Source organism: Pecten maximus, chromosome 2 (genome assembly GCF_902652985.1).
Source record: "Pecten maximus chromosome 2, xPecMax1.1, whole genome shotgun sequence".
NCBI lineage: Eukaryota > Metazoa > Mollusca > Bivalvia > Pectinida > Pectinidae > Pecten > Pecten maximus.
The window spans coordinates 32,877,120-32,894,303 of NC_047016.1; the positions used below are offsets into that span (position 1 = coordinate 32,877,120).

A 17,184-nucleotide genomic window follows, 5' to 3' on the forward strand; every position below is an offset into this window, starting at 1 on the left:
CACGTATATCAAGAACAATCAGAGGAGAACATAATTGACAAAACCATACCTGCTAATATTTTAAATTTGAAATGAGGGAGAAACACATGGTGAAATTAAAATAATAAGCACCCTCTTCACAACCCATATATAAAGCTCCATTTGACAAAATAGTGGCACAACATTTCTTAATGGAGTCATTCTATCTAATGAACTTCTCTAAATTCAGTATTGATGAAAGTTTTAAAACATACCATGCAGAATAGAATTCAAATTCAATAGTTTGGAGTGAAAATGATGGAGAATCGCTATCCATGGTGGTTTGTTTCTCGGAAGCTGAGAAACAGACCAGTCTCTGCTAACATGGTTGTGTCCTTGGGAAAGACATTTGACCTTACAGAATTGCTCTGGATGGCAAGCGATAGGTCTCCGATATGTTTTTAGTGAGGTTGCCATCATCAACTACAAGAAGACCCAACCTCAAAATAACCCTGGCTGTTCACAGGAAATGAACCCAGCAAACAAACAAACCCCCAAAACAGGCAGAATTGACAGGTAAGCAAAGTTGAAAGTTTGATATTTGTACTTGTACCAGAATAAAAATCATAACAATCCTGAAGTATATATGCTAGTTAAAAGAGGTAAACATTTTTAGTTTGTGACACTGGAACACATATTATACAGGGGAATGGTTTTACACAATGTTTAATATGTCGAATATGTCGAATGACTCAGAGTTAAAAGGATTTTACACATTTGTGGATTTAAAGAGGCTATATTTAAACAGAACTGTTAGTAATATTGATTTTATTTAAACAACAGTGATACAAACTCTGTTGAAGCAACCTTTCAACAACTGCCAATATTTAAAACCAAACAATGTATTAGATAATTTATACATTTCTGAAAAGGCCAAATTTCTCACATGTGCCGGATATATAAATATATTCTACCATTACATATTGCCAGCCAAATTCAACTTTATCTAATCTTCACAACACATTCTGAAATGCATATCAATTAATTGGAGGTGGAGGGGAGAGGACAAGAAAATGTAAAAAGTGTTAAGAATTACAACCATTACTTAATCGAACCCCACAATGACGTCACAAGCAAAAAATATCCACTTATTCATTGTTAATTCACAGGAGCTCACCTCATCTGTCAATACACCCTATGTTTTAGTGTATTAACAGCCAAGGCAAGCCTCTGTGGTTAATCTGCTACCATATCAGGATATACAATGTCTTACTACTTACCAAACAATTATACATTTATTGGTCAATGAAACATGCATTACGTTTTGCCTCCTCACACGAGGTGAAGTGTGTTTATCAGAGAAGTGGGATCGGAGTGTACCAAGATAGATGTTATCATCCACACCATACTGTTATCATTGATAACTCGTTATCACTAAACTGTTATCATCACATATTTGTGATAACACATAGTGGAGTTACCTCTCTATGACTGGTATAGACAGGTTCGGGAAGATATCTATTGCAAACAATATTTATATCTACTTTGCTAGCCAATGGTGTTCTAAACAATACTATCCTTTTCAAGAAGAACGAGAGTGTTGTATTGAACACCCTTGGCTAACAAAGTTGTATTTATATTAGAATCTGCAAAATGAATCTGCTTTTATAACTAAATAATGTTCTTACTATAAACATACATATTTTAAGTGGTAATTAATCTTGTTGTAGCATCTTTTGCATTTAAAGCTAATGATCTGCTAAATTGTGATTGCCCTAACTGCGGTTTTTACATAATTTTATTATTTTATGAAAAGTAATAATGATGCACCCATTCATTATTACAGTTATCTATTTAAACTCAGTTCTGTGCTTAAAGACAAAATAACTAGATATGTTTACAGTACATTAAAATTAACTGTCATTAACATATCAATCTACATTGTAAACAGAAGAACTTAATTACTATTGTTTTAATTATATAAGTGGCCGGGTGGAACTGTGGTAAAACTCAAACTCGGTTTTCACTTGGGGAACCAGGGATTGATTCCCTAATCGGAAAAAGTACATGGCCACCTGCCCGACCACAGAGGCTTTCTTCAGGTACTCCAGTTTCCTCCCAATCTAATTAAAATTAGTCTTTTAATTGCCGCTCCCCTACAATACTCTACAATGCACTGCAATACATATATACAATGTATTGCAGTGTATCGTAGAGGAGCGGAAATCATAAGTCTAATTTTAATTAGATTGGTTTCCTCCCACATTAAAATCTTGTGTGCTTTGATTTAAGAAAATATTAGTGGTAAGTATGAGTTGATGCGTCTTGTTTCTCAATTGTTGTCAAATATATAAAGTTTCTAATACCGGGATAGGCATAATTATAGGAATTGATAAATATATTTGTAACAAGCTAAGAACTTCTAATATTAAATCCAACTTTTGAAGATAGTGGAACACGAATGCTTCCTACAAAATAGTGTTACAGCACATCTATGCCTTGCTATCTCCTGATACTGACTGCAACGTAAAAAATGGTCACAAGATTAAGATGTGACATCTCGACTGACGGATAAATATGGTGTATTAAAGTAGGTTAAAACCAGTCTGAAGCTATTACTCCTTAGTGATACAGTAATCACTGACAGTAAGGACCGGAACCATAACATCATTTAGACTTAAGTCCTTAATCACTTAAACCTCCTCTAGGAAATCCTCTAAAAGTTTGTAGATGTGTTAAATGATTGTGTCAATATCTTATACATAGTAGACAGATTTTTATTTGGCAGAGAAGGCAAACTTGCACTTATGTACCGTATTTATCCACAAATAAGCTCTTGTCCACAAACAACCCCTTCTTAATTTGATCAGAATCATCAATTTGAAAATAGCTTAAAGTGGTTCATAAACAAGAGGCCCAATGGGCCTGTATCGCTCACCTGGCTCTACAGCAACTTTGAAGTTGATTGAGGTCATTTCTACATATAATATGATGATTACCTCTATATTCAAATATCATAGTAAGTTAGTTTTATTCATATCAAAAAATTTTCTAGTCCTTCATTCTAGCATTCTATTGGCCTAATATCAGGTCTTGGAGGCTCTTGGCTATTGCAAAATTATTGTTTACAGATTTAAGCCGATTTCACCCCTGTGACCTTGAATGTAGGTCAAGGTCATTTATTTGAACACAATTGATAGCCCTTCACCCGAGCATGCTACAGGCCCAATATCAAGTCCCTGGGCCTCTTGGTTATTGAGAATAAGTCGTTTGAAGATTATAGGCTATTTGACCCCTGTGACTTTGAATGAAGGTCAAGGTCATTTATTTGAACAAACTTTGTAGTCCTTCACCCAAGCATGCTACAGGCCCAATATCAAGTCCCTGGGCCTCTTGGTTATTGAGAATAAGTCGTTTGAAGATTATAGCCTATTTGACCAATGTGACCTTGAATGAAGGTCAAGGTCATTTATTTGAACAAACTTTGTAGACCTTTACCCCAGCATGCTACAGGCCAAATATCAAGTCCCTGGGCCTCTTGGTTATTGAGAAGAAGTTGTTTAAATGAAAAAGTTGATGCCGGACGGACAGACGGACGGACGGACGACGGACGCCGCACTACGGCATAAGCTCACTTGCCCTTCGGGCAGGGGAGCTAAAAAGGCATGTTTGAGGATAAATACAGTTTGTTAGAAATTTCCATAGAAATATCAGCATTAGGTAAAATGTCAACCACTGTTTACAACATGATTCCGTCTCAAGTATTATTTTATATTATAACATGTCATATCATCATGACATCAAGTGAATCTCATTCTAACATGACATATTTCAAATGTCATTGAACATTTTTTAGATTTTTTTGTAAATACCATAACACATGAATGCATTGACACCCCAGCTTGACATCAACATAATACAATGCATCATAACATGTTCAGAATTTTAGGTAAATATCATAACTGTGACATGGTAAATTTTACTGAATATTCTGCATTCTTGCCAACATCATGGTACATTACTCCTTTATGTATAAGAGGCCCTAGTCCACCTGATTGTATTGGTGAAGCTACAACACTGTACCTTTCAAAAGTTTCTTTCTGTGTTAAATGTAACAATATTGGAGTACATGGTTCATGTACCAGACTTAAACATGATGTATTTATATTTATCTTGCAACTACCACTGCATTGTCGCAATATACCCACCATATATATTTTTGTTGTATATGGCAGTGACGGAAAACAGCTGTATTTTGGAATCTTAGCACATGTATCAATTCGACTGACCTACTTTAAAGTGACACAGCGTTTAAAAGGCGAACATATTTCTATCATTTTTGACACTGTTTCACTTCAAAATGATTATTTTTGATGGTTAGTTTTGATGACTGTTGCAGGATAAATAGAATACATGGTCAGTGTCTCGGGACAGAAAGACAAATGTGGCTCCCCACTTTTGTCTTTCTTTACCCTCGCCAAAATACAGCTTATATTTTAAGACACTGACCTTTTATTCTCTATATATCTAAAACAGAAGAGATGTTACACTACTGACAGTGTATATGCTGTTTGTCATAAAATAAAATTCAAAGTATAGAAATATATCAATTAATACCAAGAAATAGTGTACCCTGTACTAAAATTATCGCTTTTAAGACAGAAAGTGACATACACAATATAGAGACAGGACTTGACAGAATTCATTCTGGATCTAATCAATCATTCATTCACTAAATTTAAAAGCTAAAATTTGAAGCTCAAACTTCTGGAGGGTTTGGAGGGTAGTTATATCATAAAGTATTTAACTTTTGGTATTGTATAAAAATATACCAGCCTATTCTTGTTATCATTAATTAAACTACTCTTTGTCGGCGATGTTGTACCTATAATGAATCAGTATCCTTAGGATACTTGGTATAAGTACCAGGTGGACTACTCTTACACAAGTTAAGACTCCACGAGACATTTGAGACAATTTGACAAACATGATATGGCAGATATACAGTTTAGTGGCATCATAATGTTATACTTTTAACAATATAATAAACAGTTCATTCATTCAGTTTGATACCACGGCTCAATTAAATGATGCGTACAAGTAATATACAAAAAATATGGGCAGATATCTTATCAAGGTATAATATACTTAAAGGATGATGTCTTCGGAACTCTTATGGTACCATGATACACTCGTACCTATGGAGATATAAAAGTAGGTCATTTTGCACCAGGATATCACTGTTTCTCCAAAGCTGTTATAAGATGACATTTCTGGAACTGGTATAAAATAGATATCTTCAGAATTGTTGCATGTTGCAGTTGCAACTATTTTGAAGATCACACTTTTTCGGAAATATTACATCTCTGTAATTGTTATGAAGATGCGGTCTCTGAAACTGTTATGAAGAAGACGTCTTGTAGTCTGTTGTGAAAATAACATTCTGGAACTTGCTTGAGCTGCTGCAGTATTTATCGATGAGTCGTATGGGCATGATGAAGATGACATCCTAATGTCTCAAACAACAATGTCAGCCAGTAGGTGACATCCTGAATGTCACACACTACTACGTCTGTTATGAAGTAGACGTCTTGTAGTCTGTTGTGAAAATAACATTCTGGAACTTGCTTGAGCTGCTGCAATATTTGTCGATGAGTCATATGGACATGAACAAGATTACATCCTGACTGTCATATACTACAATGTCAGCCAGTATGTGACATCCTGACTGTCACATACTACAATGTCAGCCAGTATATGACATCCTGACTGTCACACACTACAATGTCAGCCAGTATGTAACATCCTGACTGTCACACACAACAATGTCAGCCAGTATGTGACATCCTGACTGTCACACACAACAATGTCAGCCAGTATGTGACACCCTTAATGTCACAAACTATAATGTCAGCCAGTAGGTGGATGTTCATGAGGAAGATGACATCTTGACTGTCACACACTACTATGTTAGCCAGTATGTAACATCCTGACTGTCACACACAACAATGTCAGCCAGTATGTGACACCCTTAATGTCACAAACTATAATGTCAGCCAGTAGGTGAATGTAATGAGGAAGATGACATCCTGGCGGTCACACACAACAATGTCAGCCAGTATGTGACATCCTGGCTGTCACACACAATAATGTCAGCCAGTACGTGACATCCTGAATGTCACAAACTACAATGTCAGCCAGTATAGGTGGATGGTAATGAGGAAGATGACAATTTAATAATGACATTCAGGATTCTCTTTTCACATTTTCCCTGCAGATAGGACAGTCTCCTTTTCTCTGAAAACAAATACAATCAATTTTATTTTTGCTAAAAATAGACTATACAAGTCTATACAAGATTGGTGGTATATATGGAAGCATAGTACGGTTTTGACACCTCCCCCAAACTACTTCATGACTTTCATGTTGACTAACAGAGATACAAACATTTAACCAGTTATCTATAGTATATAATATTGGTGGTACATATGAAAACATATTACGGTTTTGACACCTCCCCGAAACTACTTCATGACAGACATGTTGACTAACAGAGATACAAACCTTTAACCAGTTATCTATACAAGATTGGTGGTACATATGGAGACATGGAGACATGGTAAGGTTTTGACACCTCCCCCAAACTACTTCATGACAGACATGTTGACTAACAGAGATACAAACATTTAACCATGACAGACATGTTGACTAACAGAGATACAAACATTTAACCATTTATCTATACAAGATTGGTGGTACATATGGAGACATGGTAAGGTTTTGACACCTCCCCCAAACTACTTCATGACAGACATGTTGACTAACAGAGATACAAACATTTAACCATTTATCTATACAAGATTGGTGGTACATATGGAGACATGGTAAGGTTTTGACACCTCCCCCAAACTACTTCATGACAGACATGTTGACTAACAGAGATACAAACATTTAACCAGTAATCTATAGTATACAAGATTGGTGATACATATGGAGACATGGTTAGGTTTTGACACCTCCCCTAAACTGCTCTATGACAGACATGTTGACTAACAGAGACACAAACATTTAACCAGTTATCGATATAAGATTGGTGGTACATATAGAAACATGGTAAGGTTTTGAAACCTCCCTCAAACTATTACTACATGACAGACATGTTGACTAACAGAGATACAAACCTTTAACCAGTTTTCTATACAAGACTGGTGATAAATATGGAGACATGCTATGATAGTCAAGTTTTGACACCTCCCCCAAACTATTACTCCATGTCAGACATGTTGACTAACAAATATACAAACATTTAACTAGTTATTGATATAAGATTGGTGGTACATATGGAGACATGGTAAGGTTTTGACACCTCCCCCAAACTACTCCATGACAGACATGTTGACTAATAGAGATACAAACCTTTAACCAGTTATCTATACAAGATTGGTGGTACATATGGAGACATGGTAAGGTTTTGACGGCCTCGCCTTCACTGAATGTGGAGAGACATATACGACACTCGTGATCTGTTTTCTGAGACATAGCTCCGTGTGTGTCTTTCTTAAAAGCATGTGAGGGCAGATCATCAATGACTTCCTGTGTCACTCCATTGCCCTTCACATCACCGATCTGCTCTGCTAGCTCCCAAAGTGCCTGCACAAATCAGGGTACATTGATAATGTATGAAACTTTATGGTACAAGTTGGTGCTGTGAAAGATGAAATGTTATTTTCAATATCACATTAACAGAAAACTAGAGACTTTTGTCAAACCTGCATGCACCAAAGTTTACTTTCAAATTCAAAACAATTCAAAACTTGGAAAAAAGACAATTATATTTTTTTTTTCAATTTTACTGCAAAGCATGCTATTTTGATCAACGAACAAGTCTATGCATAACATATATATAATGAACTTATCAAGATTAATGAGTGAATTGGAAATTAAAAAAAATTGAAGGACTGAAAGTACTGAGGGCACAACCACCTTGTTGTGGGAAAATCATTGAAAGTACTGAGGGTACAACCACCTTGTGGGAAAATCATTGAAAGTACTGAGGGTACAACCACCTTGTGGGAAAATCATTGAAAGTATTGAGGGTACAACCACCTTGTTGTGGGAAAATCATTGAAAGTACTGAGGGTACAACCACCTTGTGGGAAAATCATTGAAAGTACTGAGGGTACAACCACCTTGTTGTGGGAAAATCATTAAAAGTACTGAGGGTACAACCACCTTGTTGTGGGAAAATCATTGAAAGTACTGAGGGTACAACCACCTTGTTGTGGGAAAATCATTGAAAGTACTGAGGGTACAACCACCTTGTTGTGGGAAAATCATTGAAAGTACTGAGGGTACAACCACCTTGTTGTGGGAAAATCATTGAAAGTACTGAGGGCACAACCACCTTGTTGTGGGAAAATCATTGAAAGTACTGAGGGTACAACCACCTTGTGGGAAAATCATTGAAAGTACTGAGGGCACAACCACCTTGTTGTGGGAAAATCATTGAAAGTACTGAGGGTACAACCACCTTGTTGTGGGAAAATCATTGAAAGTACTGAGGGCACAACCACCTTGTTGTGGGAAAATCATTGAAAGTACTGAGGGCACAACCACCTTGTTGTGGGAAAATCATTGAAAGTACTGAGGGTACAACCACCTTGTTGTGGGAAAATCATTGAAAGTATTGAGGGTACAACCACCTTGTGGGAAAATCATTGAAAGTACTGAGGGTACAACCACCTTGTTGTGGGAAAATCATTGAAAGTACTGAGGGTACAACCACCTTGTTGTGGGAAAATCATTGAAAGTACTGAGGGTACAACCACCTTGTTGTGGGAAAATCATTGAAAGTACTGAGGGCACAACCACCTTGTTGTGGGAAAATCATTGAAAGTATTGAGGGCACAACCACCTTGTGGGAAAATCATTGAAAGTACTGAGGGTACAACCACCTTGTTGTGGGAAAATCATTGAAAGTACTGAGGGTACAACCACCTTGTTGTGGGAAAATCATTGAAAGTACTGAGGGTACAACCACTTTGTTGTGTGAGGATATAAAGACAAACAATATGTGCACTTTTAAAGTTCATTTCTTATAGATGTGTAGCAATTAAATCTAGGTATTTTTTTCTTGCACCATACTAGTTTTAGTAAATACGAAATACAAATACATGTACCTCATAGTCATTTAAATCTACATCCTCGGGTGGTAACATGTTTCTGGGAAATATATTGTTTCTCATCATAAATCCAAACTGCAAAATACAAATAATTATACAATGAATCATGACTTACTAGTAAATAACACTCAAATTATAGTTTTACTGTATGCAAATACATTTCAATGATGAACCACATTTAGATAAATTTATATTTTTTTGACATTTTGTACAATATTTTGTCTTTGACAAATAGGGACTTGTGCAAGTCTACCACAGAACTTACCGAAATGTACGTCATCACTCTTCAACTACATATGGTTAATACTTTTAGGATTTCTTTCGTGAACAAACTTATAACGAATTAAAACAGATATTAGTTTTAAAGGAATTTATTTCATATGAATATGATCACTTTTGAAAAGGAATTAAACAAAATATAGTCCAAGCTCGACAAATGTATTCCTACGCCGGACTTGATATAGTTCATTGAAAAATGACTCGAGTTAACTGTGGTAGGTTCATTGAGTCTGAATTGAGTGGAAATATAAATATTAAAAGATAACACCAGTTGTTCTGTCTCTTTCCTCATTAATCCTAAATAAATACAGGCTAGAACTCCTTTTATATGTGGACACAACACCTGTTTAAAGTTTTTTACAATAATAATGTACATGTAGCTAGTAAAATAATATTAATTGCTCAATATAATTTTAACTGGGAAATATTAATGCATACCTTACAACCATGTATTAAAATATTAAATTTTATTATTATAAAATACAAACTTACCCTGGACCCGTTGTAAATCATGTCTGGGCAGATGATGGAGATGATGTGGTCCTGAAAAAAAATTGTTGTCTTCAAATCTATTTTTTACTGTTAAATACTAAACATATCCAACATATTGGCCAAGCTGGTCTATTAATTTTCTTCTTAGTGATTTCTTAATCCAGTAATTAGCCCAGTGGCCCTAACATATGAGCAATGATTATTTTTTGTTTGCCGAGTTAATCCCCCATGAACAGCCAGGGTCATATCAAGGCAGGTTCTCCTTGTAGTAGTTAATGACTTCCACACTGAACAACATATGGGAGGCCTGTTGAATGTCATCCAGAGCAATTAGGGTAAAGTGTCTTGCCCAAGGACACAACTAAATAAATAATATATAATGTAGTACACACTGGCCCGTTTCTTAGCTACCCGAGAAACACAAATTGACATGTGTAGAGTGTCGACCCATGTTGGTTTGTGTTTCTCAGGAAGCCAAGAAACTGGCCGGTCTGTACTGTCAAGACACAGTAGGGATTAAGAGGAGGCTCACAGGAAAACATACAACTGAACTGCAGTAGGAATGGGAAGACTATTTTCTAGGAATGGGCTTAATGCTGGATAAATATGGTACTGGATGGAGACTCCAATGGGATGATCATGGCAAGAAATCATCAATCATTAACTTTGCCAACCATGACCCAAAAGCTTTAAAAGATTCTTTTTGTGACAATTGTCAATAAATATATCTGTGACTGGATACTTGGTTTTGTCAACTTGTTTTGCAACAAACATAATAATTGAATCGGAATTTCATTGTACATGTACCATCTTATAGTTAATAATTTATAAAATTTCATTTCTATTGTCACCCTTGTTATATTGCCAAAATTGGCATGGATGAAATGTGGCAGTTTAACGAGGGTAGACCATAGGCGTTGAAAACGAAAATAACTATGTTTATGTTAATATATCCTTAAACTGATAAATCTAGGCCAAAATTAGCAGTGTTACACATATGCTCATACAGTAATGTCAGAATGTCCAAGTCTGAAAGTGTCAACGTCAGAGGAAACCCTGGCTATTAGTAATGACGATTTCATTCATCAATACCTACCGTGAATGCTTACAGGAACATCTGATTCAGGTGGACTAAAGGTGGGGTCAAACAGGCGCTATACCCCGTAAAAACACAAAATTCAAATATTAATGTCAAAACATGTGACCACCATTCAAACAAAAGTAATAATAAGCAATTATTGGACTTGCCATGCCTTATAACCATCTCACTACCAAACTATTGAGTAAAATATTAACTCTAAAGTGTGCTGACACAAGAAAATGCCATACATACATGTATATATAATAATGAATATTTATTTATATTCTTCATCATGTAAACAAGACATTCATACTTACACCTGAGCCGGAGTTAGGAGGGAAAAGGAAGTGCCTTGGGGGCCTGTTACGTTGTGGCGGTTCCCTCCGAGGGAGTGTAGGGGGACGTGTGGCCCTACTACGTGATTGTTGGTGTTCTTCTTCCTCAAATAATTTCTGTGCCAAGGCAGCATCCTCATGTTCCTGAGTCAGTTTTAGCTGTTCATCCAGCTGAAATGCAATCCTCTCATCGTCCTGTATACTGATCAAATCCTCAGGGTATTCACTGAGAGCAGAGGCTTGCTCATAACCGATTTCATCTGTATCACCATCGGGACTTAAATCATCCATAACAGGGCGATCATAGTCTGTGATGTCAGATGACTGCGAGACAGGATCTGGTGAAAGTTGATCAAGGTGCAGACTTCCAGAATCCAGCTCATCCACCTCCGAAACTTCACTTTGTTGCAGCTGCCATGCTAAATGTGCATCTGGGTCAGAATCATCCCCTTGTTGAAACTCTTCTAGTTGAAGTTTTCTTGCGATTTCTGCATCTGTAGCCATTATTACTAGTACATAGGTATTTCATTTGTCTAGATCAACAAATGTATACAAAAATCATACCTCATACTATTTAGTATTAATATTTCCAATGGTGTCAAGATGATATATAATATATGCTGGAAAATCTGATCCTGAAAAGAAAGCGACAACCATTTTAAAATGTAAGAATTAAATTGTTGCATAGAAATCTGTTTTACATAAAAGGAGCTCTTTCTAATTTTCAGATACTTGTACTACAGTTATGACTTTACAATTTCTAAATCTTTAAAAAATGACTTTCTTCAACCAGATAAAAAGCATTTTTACCTTATCATGACAGAAACTCAAATTAACATGACAAATTCATGCACCAAATTTGAAATTTACACATAAAAATTACAAAATGTCTGTCTACTATAACATACACATATATATATATAGATGTATATATCTAAGGTATATAGTGTATACAAAGAAATCATTGCAGTTTATCATCCATGGATATAATTGGCACTGGACATTCATAAACCAACTTTTTAGGCAAATATATATATATTAATCAATGCAGTAGGCATGGTAGAGACAGTAACAAAGAAACAAATGTCATTTCTGATTTAAATATATATATATATACATGTACAGTGAATATGAATAGTGTCCAGTTTATCACTTTGATACTGAAAACTCTTTTAACAAATGTTATTATGGAACTTTGCAGTGTTAGATATATGTATCTGGCCATTTATCTTTAGTCTAAATCTGATTAATAAGTCATGTTGTGTCCAATCCCTAAGGGAGGCATCTCTGTCACATTTAGTGTCGTAAATTGTATCTTAAAAGGTCTAGACAGGGCACCAAGAGATTCTCTTCCTTATTTAATTTGTATTTAACAGGAGATTAAAAATGCAATGACCAGACATGTACACAGGTGCCTGACTCGTTTTATAAAATAATACTCGTTTTATAAAATAATTACATATAGAGTACATATAATTGGGAAAGTTATCATTTATATGTACTCTATATGTTATTATTTTATAAAACGAGTCAGGCACCTGTGGTTATATACACAATATATAGTGTAGGGTCTTGTAATGGTTATACCTGAACTAATTGATATTAGATAATAATCAGAGAAGTGAAGTTTACATAAGATTTAGACTAAAATTAACCACATGTAAGCCTACATGGTATGTTCATATATTCAAAATATTTCATAATGTGTCGACAGGTTAAATTAAGCCCAACCGTTTACATTTAACAGTTAGTACATAATTATATATTACTAGATCTAGCTAAACATAATTATGTTACGATGACTAGGCCTAGTTAAGTTTTGTTTTTCAATTAAACATTTTGATTTATACATCGATTCCCTCTGTGATGTTTACTTCAATTACACGGAATTCATATATCCACCCAATATCAAAAAGATATAGACCCCCGACCCGTCGCCTGATCATCAACAGTCGATTAAGTCGTAAACATTCATAACCATAAGTTGTGATTTGTGGCCAACTTCGAATAATTATACAAACCTTGTTTCAGTTTACGTAGGAATATTCAATATTCGGTTGATAAGGAAATGAAACAAATATAATGGATATAAACTGCCTACAGCATATTCTATTTTCTTGACACCGTAGCTACTTACATTACAAATTATTTTCTTCCGGTTTACAGCCAAATGTCATGTAAAGGGAGATTACTCTGATGCCAATCGAAAACGAAAGTAGACGTAACTTTGATCTTTTTACATAATTTCTAAATTTAGAAAAATATAGATGAATAAACGAATAGAAAAAATAAATTAATAAATCGTATTCATATGAAAGAAGAAGAAGAAGAAGAAGAAGAATGAAAAATTCTTATCCAGACTTAAAATATTGACCGGGTATCACATTGGTTCGAAACTTATTTCACATTCCAACGCACAACCTTCATTATGGCATGCCGAAATGTAAAATGATATATATTAATAAAAAAAAATTAAAATGATCTATATGTCTATATTAATAAAAATGAATGTAAAATGATCTATATGTCTATATTAATAAAAAAAAATGTAAAATGATATATACATTAATAAAAAATGTAAAATGATATATATATATTAATAAAAAAAATGTAAAATTATATATATATTAATATAAAATGTAAAATGATATGTATATTAATAAAGAATGTAAAAGGATATATATAACAATAAGGGGAAAAGATTTAACTTTAAGGACAAAAAATGAAAAATGTTAAAACTAATGGCAAATGTTCCAGGGCAACGGAATCGCAGGAGGTCGAATTTAATCCCCTAATATCCGTAAGTTTTTTGACTAGATTTGCTCAAATATGAAAACAAAGTAATAAATAGATATTTCGATTAAAATACAGCAATACATAATTTAACTCGAAATTCAAACACAAAAAGACGAGGTGCTTAATTGTTATAGCCATCAATCGTCATTTGTATTCTTTTGACATTGAGGCAAATATAAAGGCAAAATATGAAAAAAATAAAGAATGCATGAATAAAAAAAATACAACTAAGGCCCCTAATTGATGAAACCGTACACGTGCTCAAAAAACATGCTTTGTGCTCAGATTCAGGTTATTTTGGTGATACATCTGAAATCTGAATTATATGTTTTCAATGATTTTAAGGAATATCAGAACGACTTCAACTAATTTATTTCGACATCTTCTTTTAACTGCTCCATATTAAGACATAAGCGAGTTAAAGGGTAGTTGACTATACGGACCCAGCTAGGTATAGTTAAGAAGATTTCTTGTTTTTTTTCGAGTGATTGTCCAAAGCGTTTTTAAAAGCGTTTATACTGGGCGCGGATACGATTGTTTCAGGTAGACTGTTCCAATATTTTACTGTCCTTATTGAGAAAGTATTTTTCCTAGCTACTGATGTTGCACGCTTCGGGTAGATTTTCTTAGAGTTTCCTCTTCCGCTGTATCTCTGTGACGCGTCTTCCCATAACACCACGGTATTACAACATTCCTTGTTGTATATACCATTGAGTATTTTGAATAACTCAATCATATCTCCTCTAACTCGACGAAAGGACAGTGTTGGGAGTTTTTCCAATCTTTCGCTGTAGCCGAGGTTTTTCATCCCAGGAAGACACTTTGTAGCCCTGCATTGGACGCCCTCTATCATATGTATGCTCGGTATGGTACCATACTGGGCTAGCATAATCAATTTGGGAACGTACAAGGCATTTGTAAAGAGGAACAAATGTTTTGTATCCATAAATTGGAATTTTCTTCTTAGGAGAGCAAACATGGAATTTGCTTCTTTTTTTTTTTAACTTTTTCGCTGATGTAGGCTTCAGATGAGAGATCAGAATCTATTATAACGCCAATATCTTTTCCCTGTGTTGTTGTTGTTGTTGTTGTTTGAAGTGGGTTTCCTTTAAGGTTGTATGTGACATCTTGGTGTTCTTGGTCCTTTGGTATTCCTTTGCCTATTCTCATGTGCTTACATTTGTCTGGGTGCATTTTGAGAAGCCATGTATCGGTCCAGTTGCACATATTGCTTTAGGTCATCCTGGAGCTCAGTGTAGTGGTCGGTGTTTTCCATAATTTTAAAGATCTTCGTATCTTCTGCAAAGAGCTACATATCCGATTTAACGATGTTTGGCAGATCGTTTATAAATATTACAAATAGAATTGGCCCTAGGACGCTTCCCTGTGGAATGCCTGAAGTAACTTTACCCCATTCTGAATCTTCACCATTCACAGTAACTTTTTGACTTCTGTCTGTTAGAAATCCTGATATCCAAGAGATGATTTGTTCTGAGAAATTATACGCCTTAAGTTTGTTAACTAATCTTTTATGTGCGAGAGTGTCGAACGCTTTTTGGTAATCCATGTAAATACAATCAATGATTTTATTATTGTCTAGAGCTTCGGTCCATTTGTCCATAACCTCTAGAAGTTGGAGGCAGGTCGATCTTCCCGATAAAAGGGCATATTGTTTATGCGGAAAATAGTTGTTTGTTCTCATAAAATTTGTTATGTGTTCGCTTATTATCATGTGTTTCTAAAACTTTACATAGCACAGATGTTAGACTGACTGATCTATAATTTCCTGCCATGCATTTGTCTCCTTTCTTAAAGATTGCGCTGACCCGAGCCTTTTTCCAATCATCCGGCAGTGTAGCCGTTGATAACGTTTGATTGAAGATATCTGTAAGTGGTCCCGATATTGATGGTACAATGTTTTTTAGATACATGGGGTGGAGATCGTCTAATCCTGGTGATTTGTCCGGTTTGAGGTTCTTCAGTAGTGTATAGACTGCTTCCTCCTTCACAGTTAGGTTGGGCATCTCTTCTTTTATCTGCATTTGTTGTAGTTCCGGTATAGGTCTATTCCTTTATCTGTTGTTATTTTGACATATTGAATGTCTGTTGGGTCTAGATATAGGTCTGTAGTGTCAGATTTTGTCGTTGATTTTGACTTAATGTAGCTCCAAATTACTTTAGGATCGGTTTTTGCTTTACTTGCGATGTTCTTTTCGTAACATTTTCTTGCTTTACGCGTTAATTTCTTGACTTTATTTCGCATTTTATTGTATTCTACGCGTATATCTGGATTCTTACTCATTACAGCTTTTTTGGACAAAGAGTGCTTCTTTCTGATGGCATCTAGTGTTGCCTGGTCCGCTGGAAAACTGTGCTTATGAATTGTTTCTCCCAATTTTTATAATTTTCCTTGGGACATATCTTTCTTCTATTTCCTTCAAGATCCTCTTGAATTGATTCCAATTCTCATCAATAGTGTTTGACGGTTTTATTTTCTCTTTCCAGCATTAAGTCCAGTATTAAGTCACATTTTCAGAATTAGAACCGCGGTGATGACAACGAAACTTACATTTTACCTGCATGTACGTACATGGTGTATTATGCTTACAGATTTTATCTGATACTTGTATAACGCCTTGAAGCCATGTCTTTGTATAGTTATCATTCTCTAAACTGAATTCACGTTGCGAATGTATTATAAAACATACGCCAGGTAAGTATATATTTGTATGTGAACATGTACGTCTATACTTATGAACTAAAGGGACTTGGCGGGAATTTCCAATCCACCGTTCACACATGCATTATATGTACAATACATAGAGAATACATGGTCAGTGTCTTAAAATATAAGCTGTATTTTGGCGAGGGTAAAGAAAGACAAAAGTGGCGAGCCTTGGCGAGCCACTTTTGTCTTTCTGTCCCGAGCCAAAAATACAGCTGATATTTTAAGACACTGACCATGTATTCTACTTATCCTGCAACAGTCATAAAAATACTCATAAAAATAATCATTTTGAAGTGAAACGGTGTAAAAAATGATAGAAATATGTTCGCCTTT

At 35.1% G+C, this 17,184-nt stretch overlaps 1 protein-coding gene across 1 annotated transcript; it reads right to left on the reverse strand.

Annotated features, from left to right (window-relative positions):
• Positions 1–4,390: 4,390 nt before the first annotated feature.
• LOC117321833 lies at positions 4,391–13,460 on the reverse strand. Its single transcript, XM_033876424.1, has 7 exons — positions 13,349–13,460; positions 11,310–11,962; positions 11,008–11,065; positions 9,912–9,962; positions 9,138–9,215; positions 7,375–7,608; positions 4,391–6,255 (listed from the first exon to the last, which is right to left on the reverse strand). Exons 2-5 carry the CDS (start codon positions 11,829–11,831, stop codon positions 9,145–9,147), a joined length of 702 nt encoding a protein of 233 aa, XP_033732315.1. The 5' UTR covers positions 11,832–11,962; positions 13,349–13,460; the 3' UTR covers positions 4,391–6,255; positions 7,375–7,608; positions 9,138–9,144.
• Positions 13,461–17,184: the final 3,724 nt, after the last annotated feature.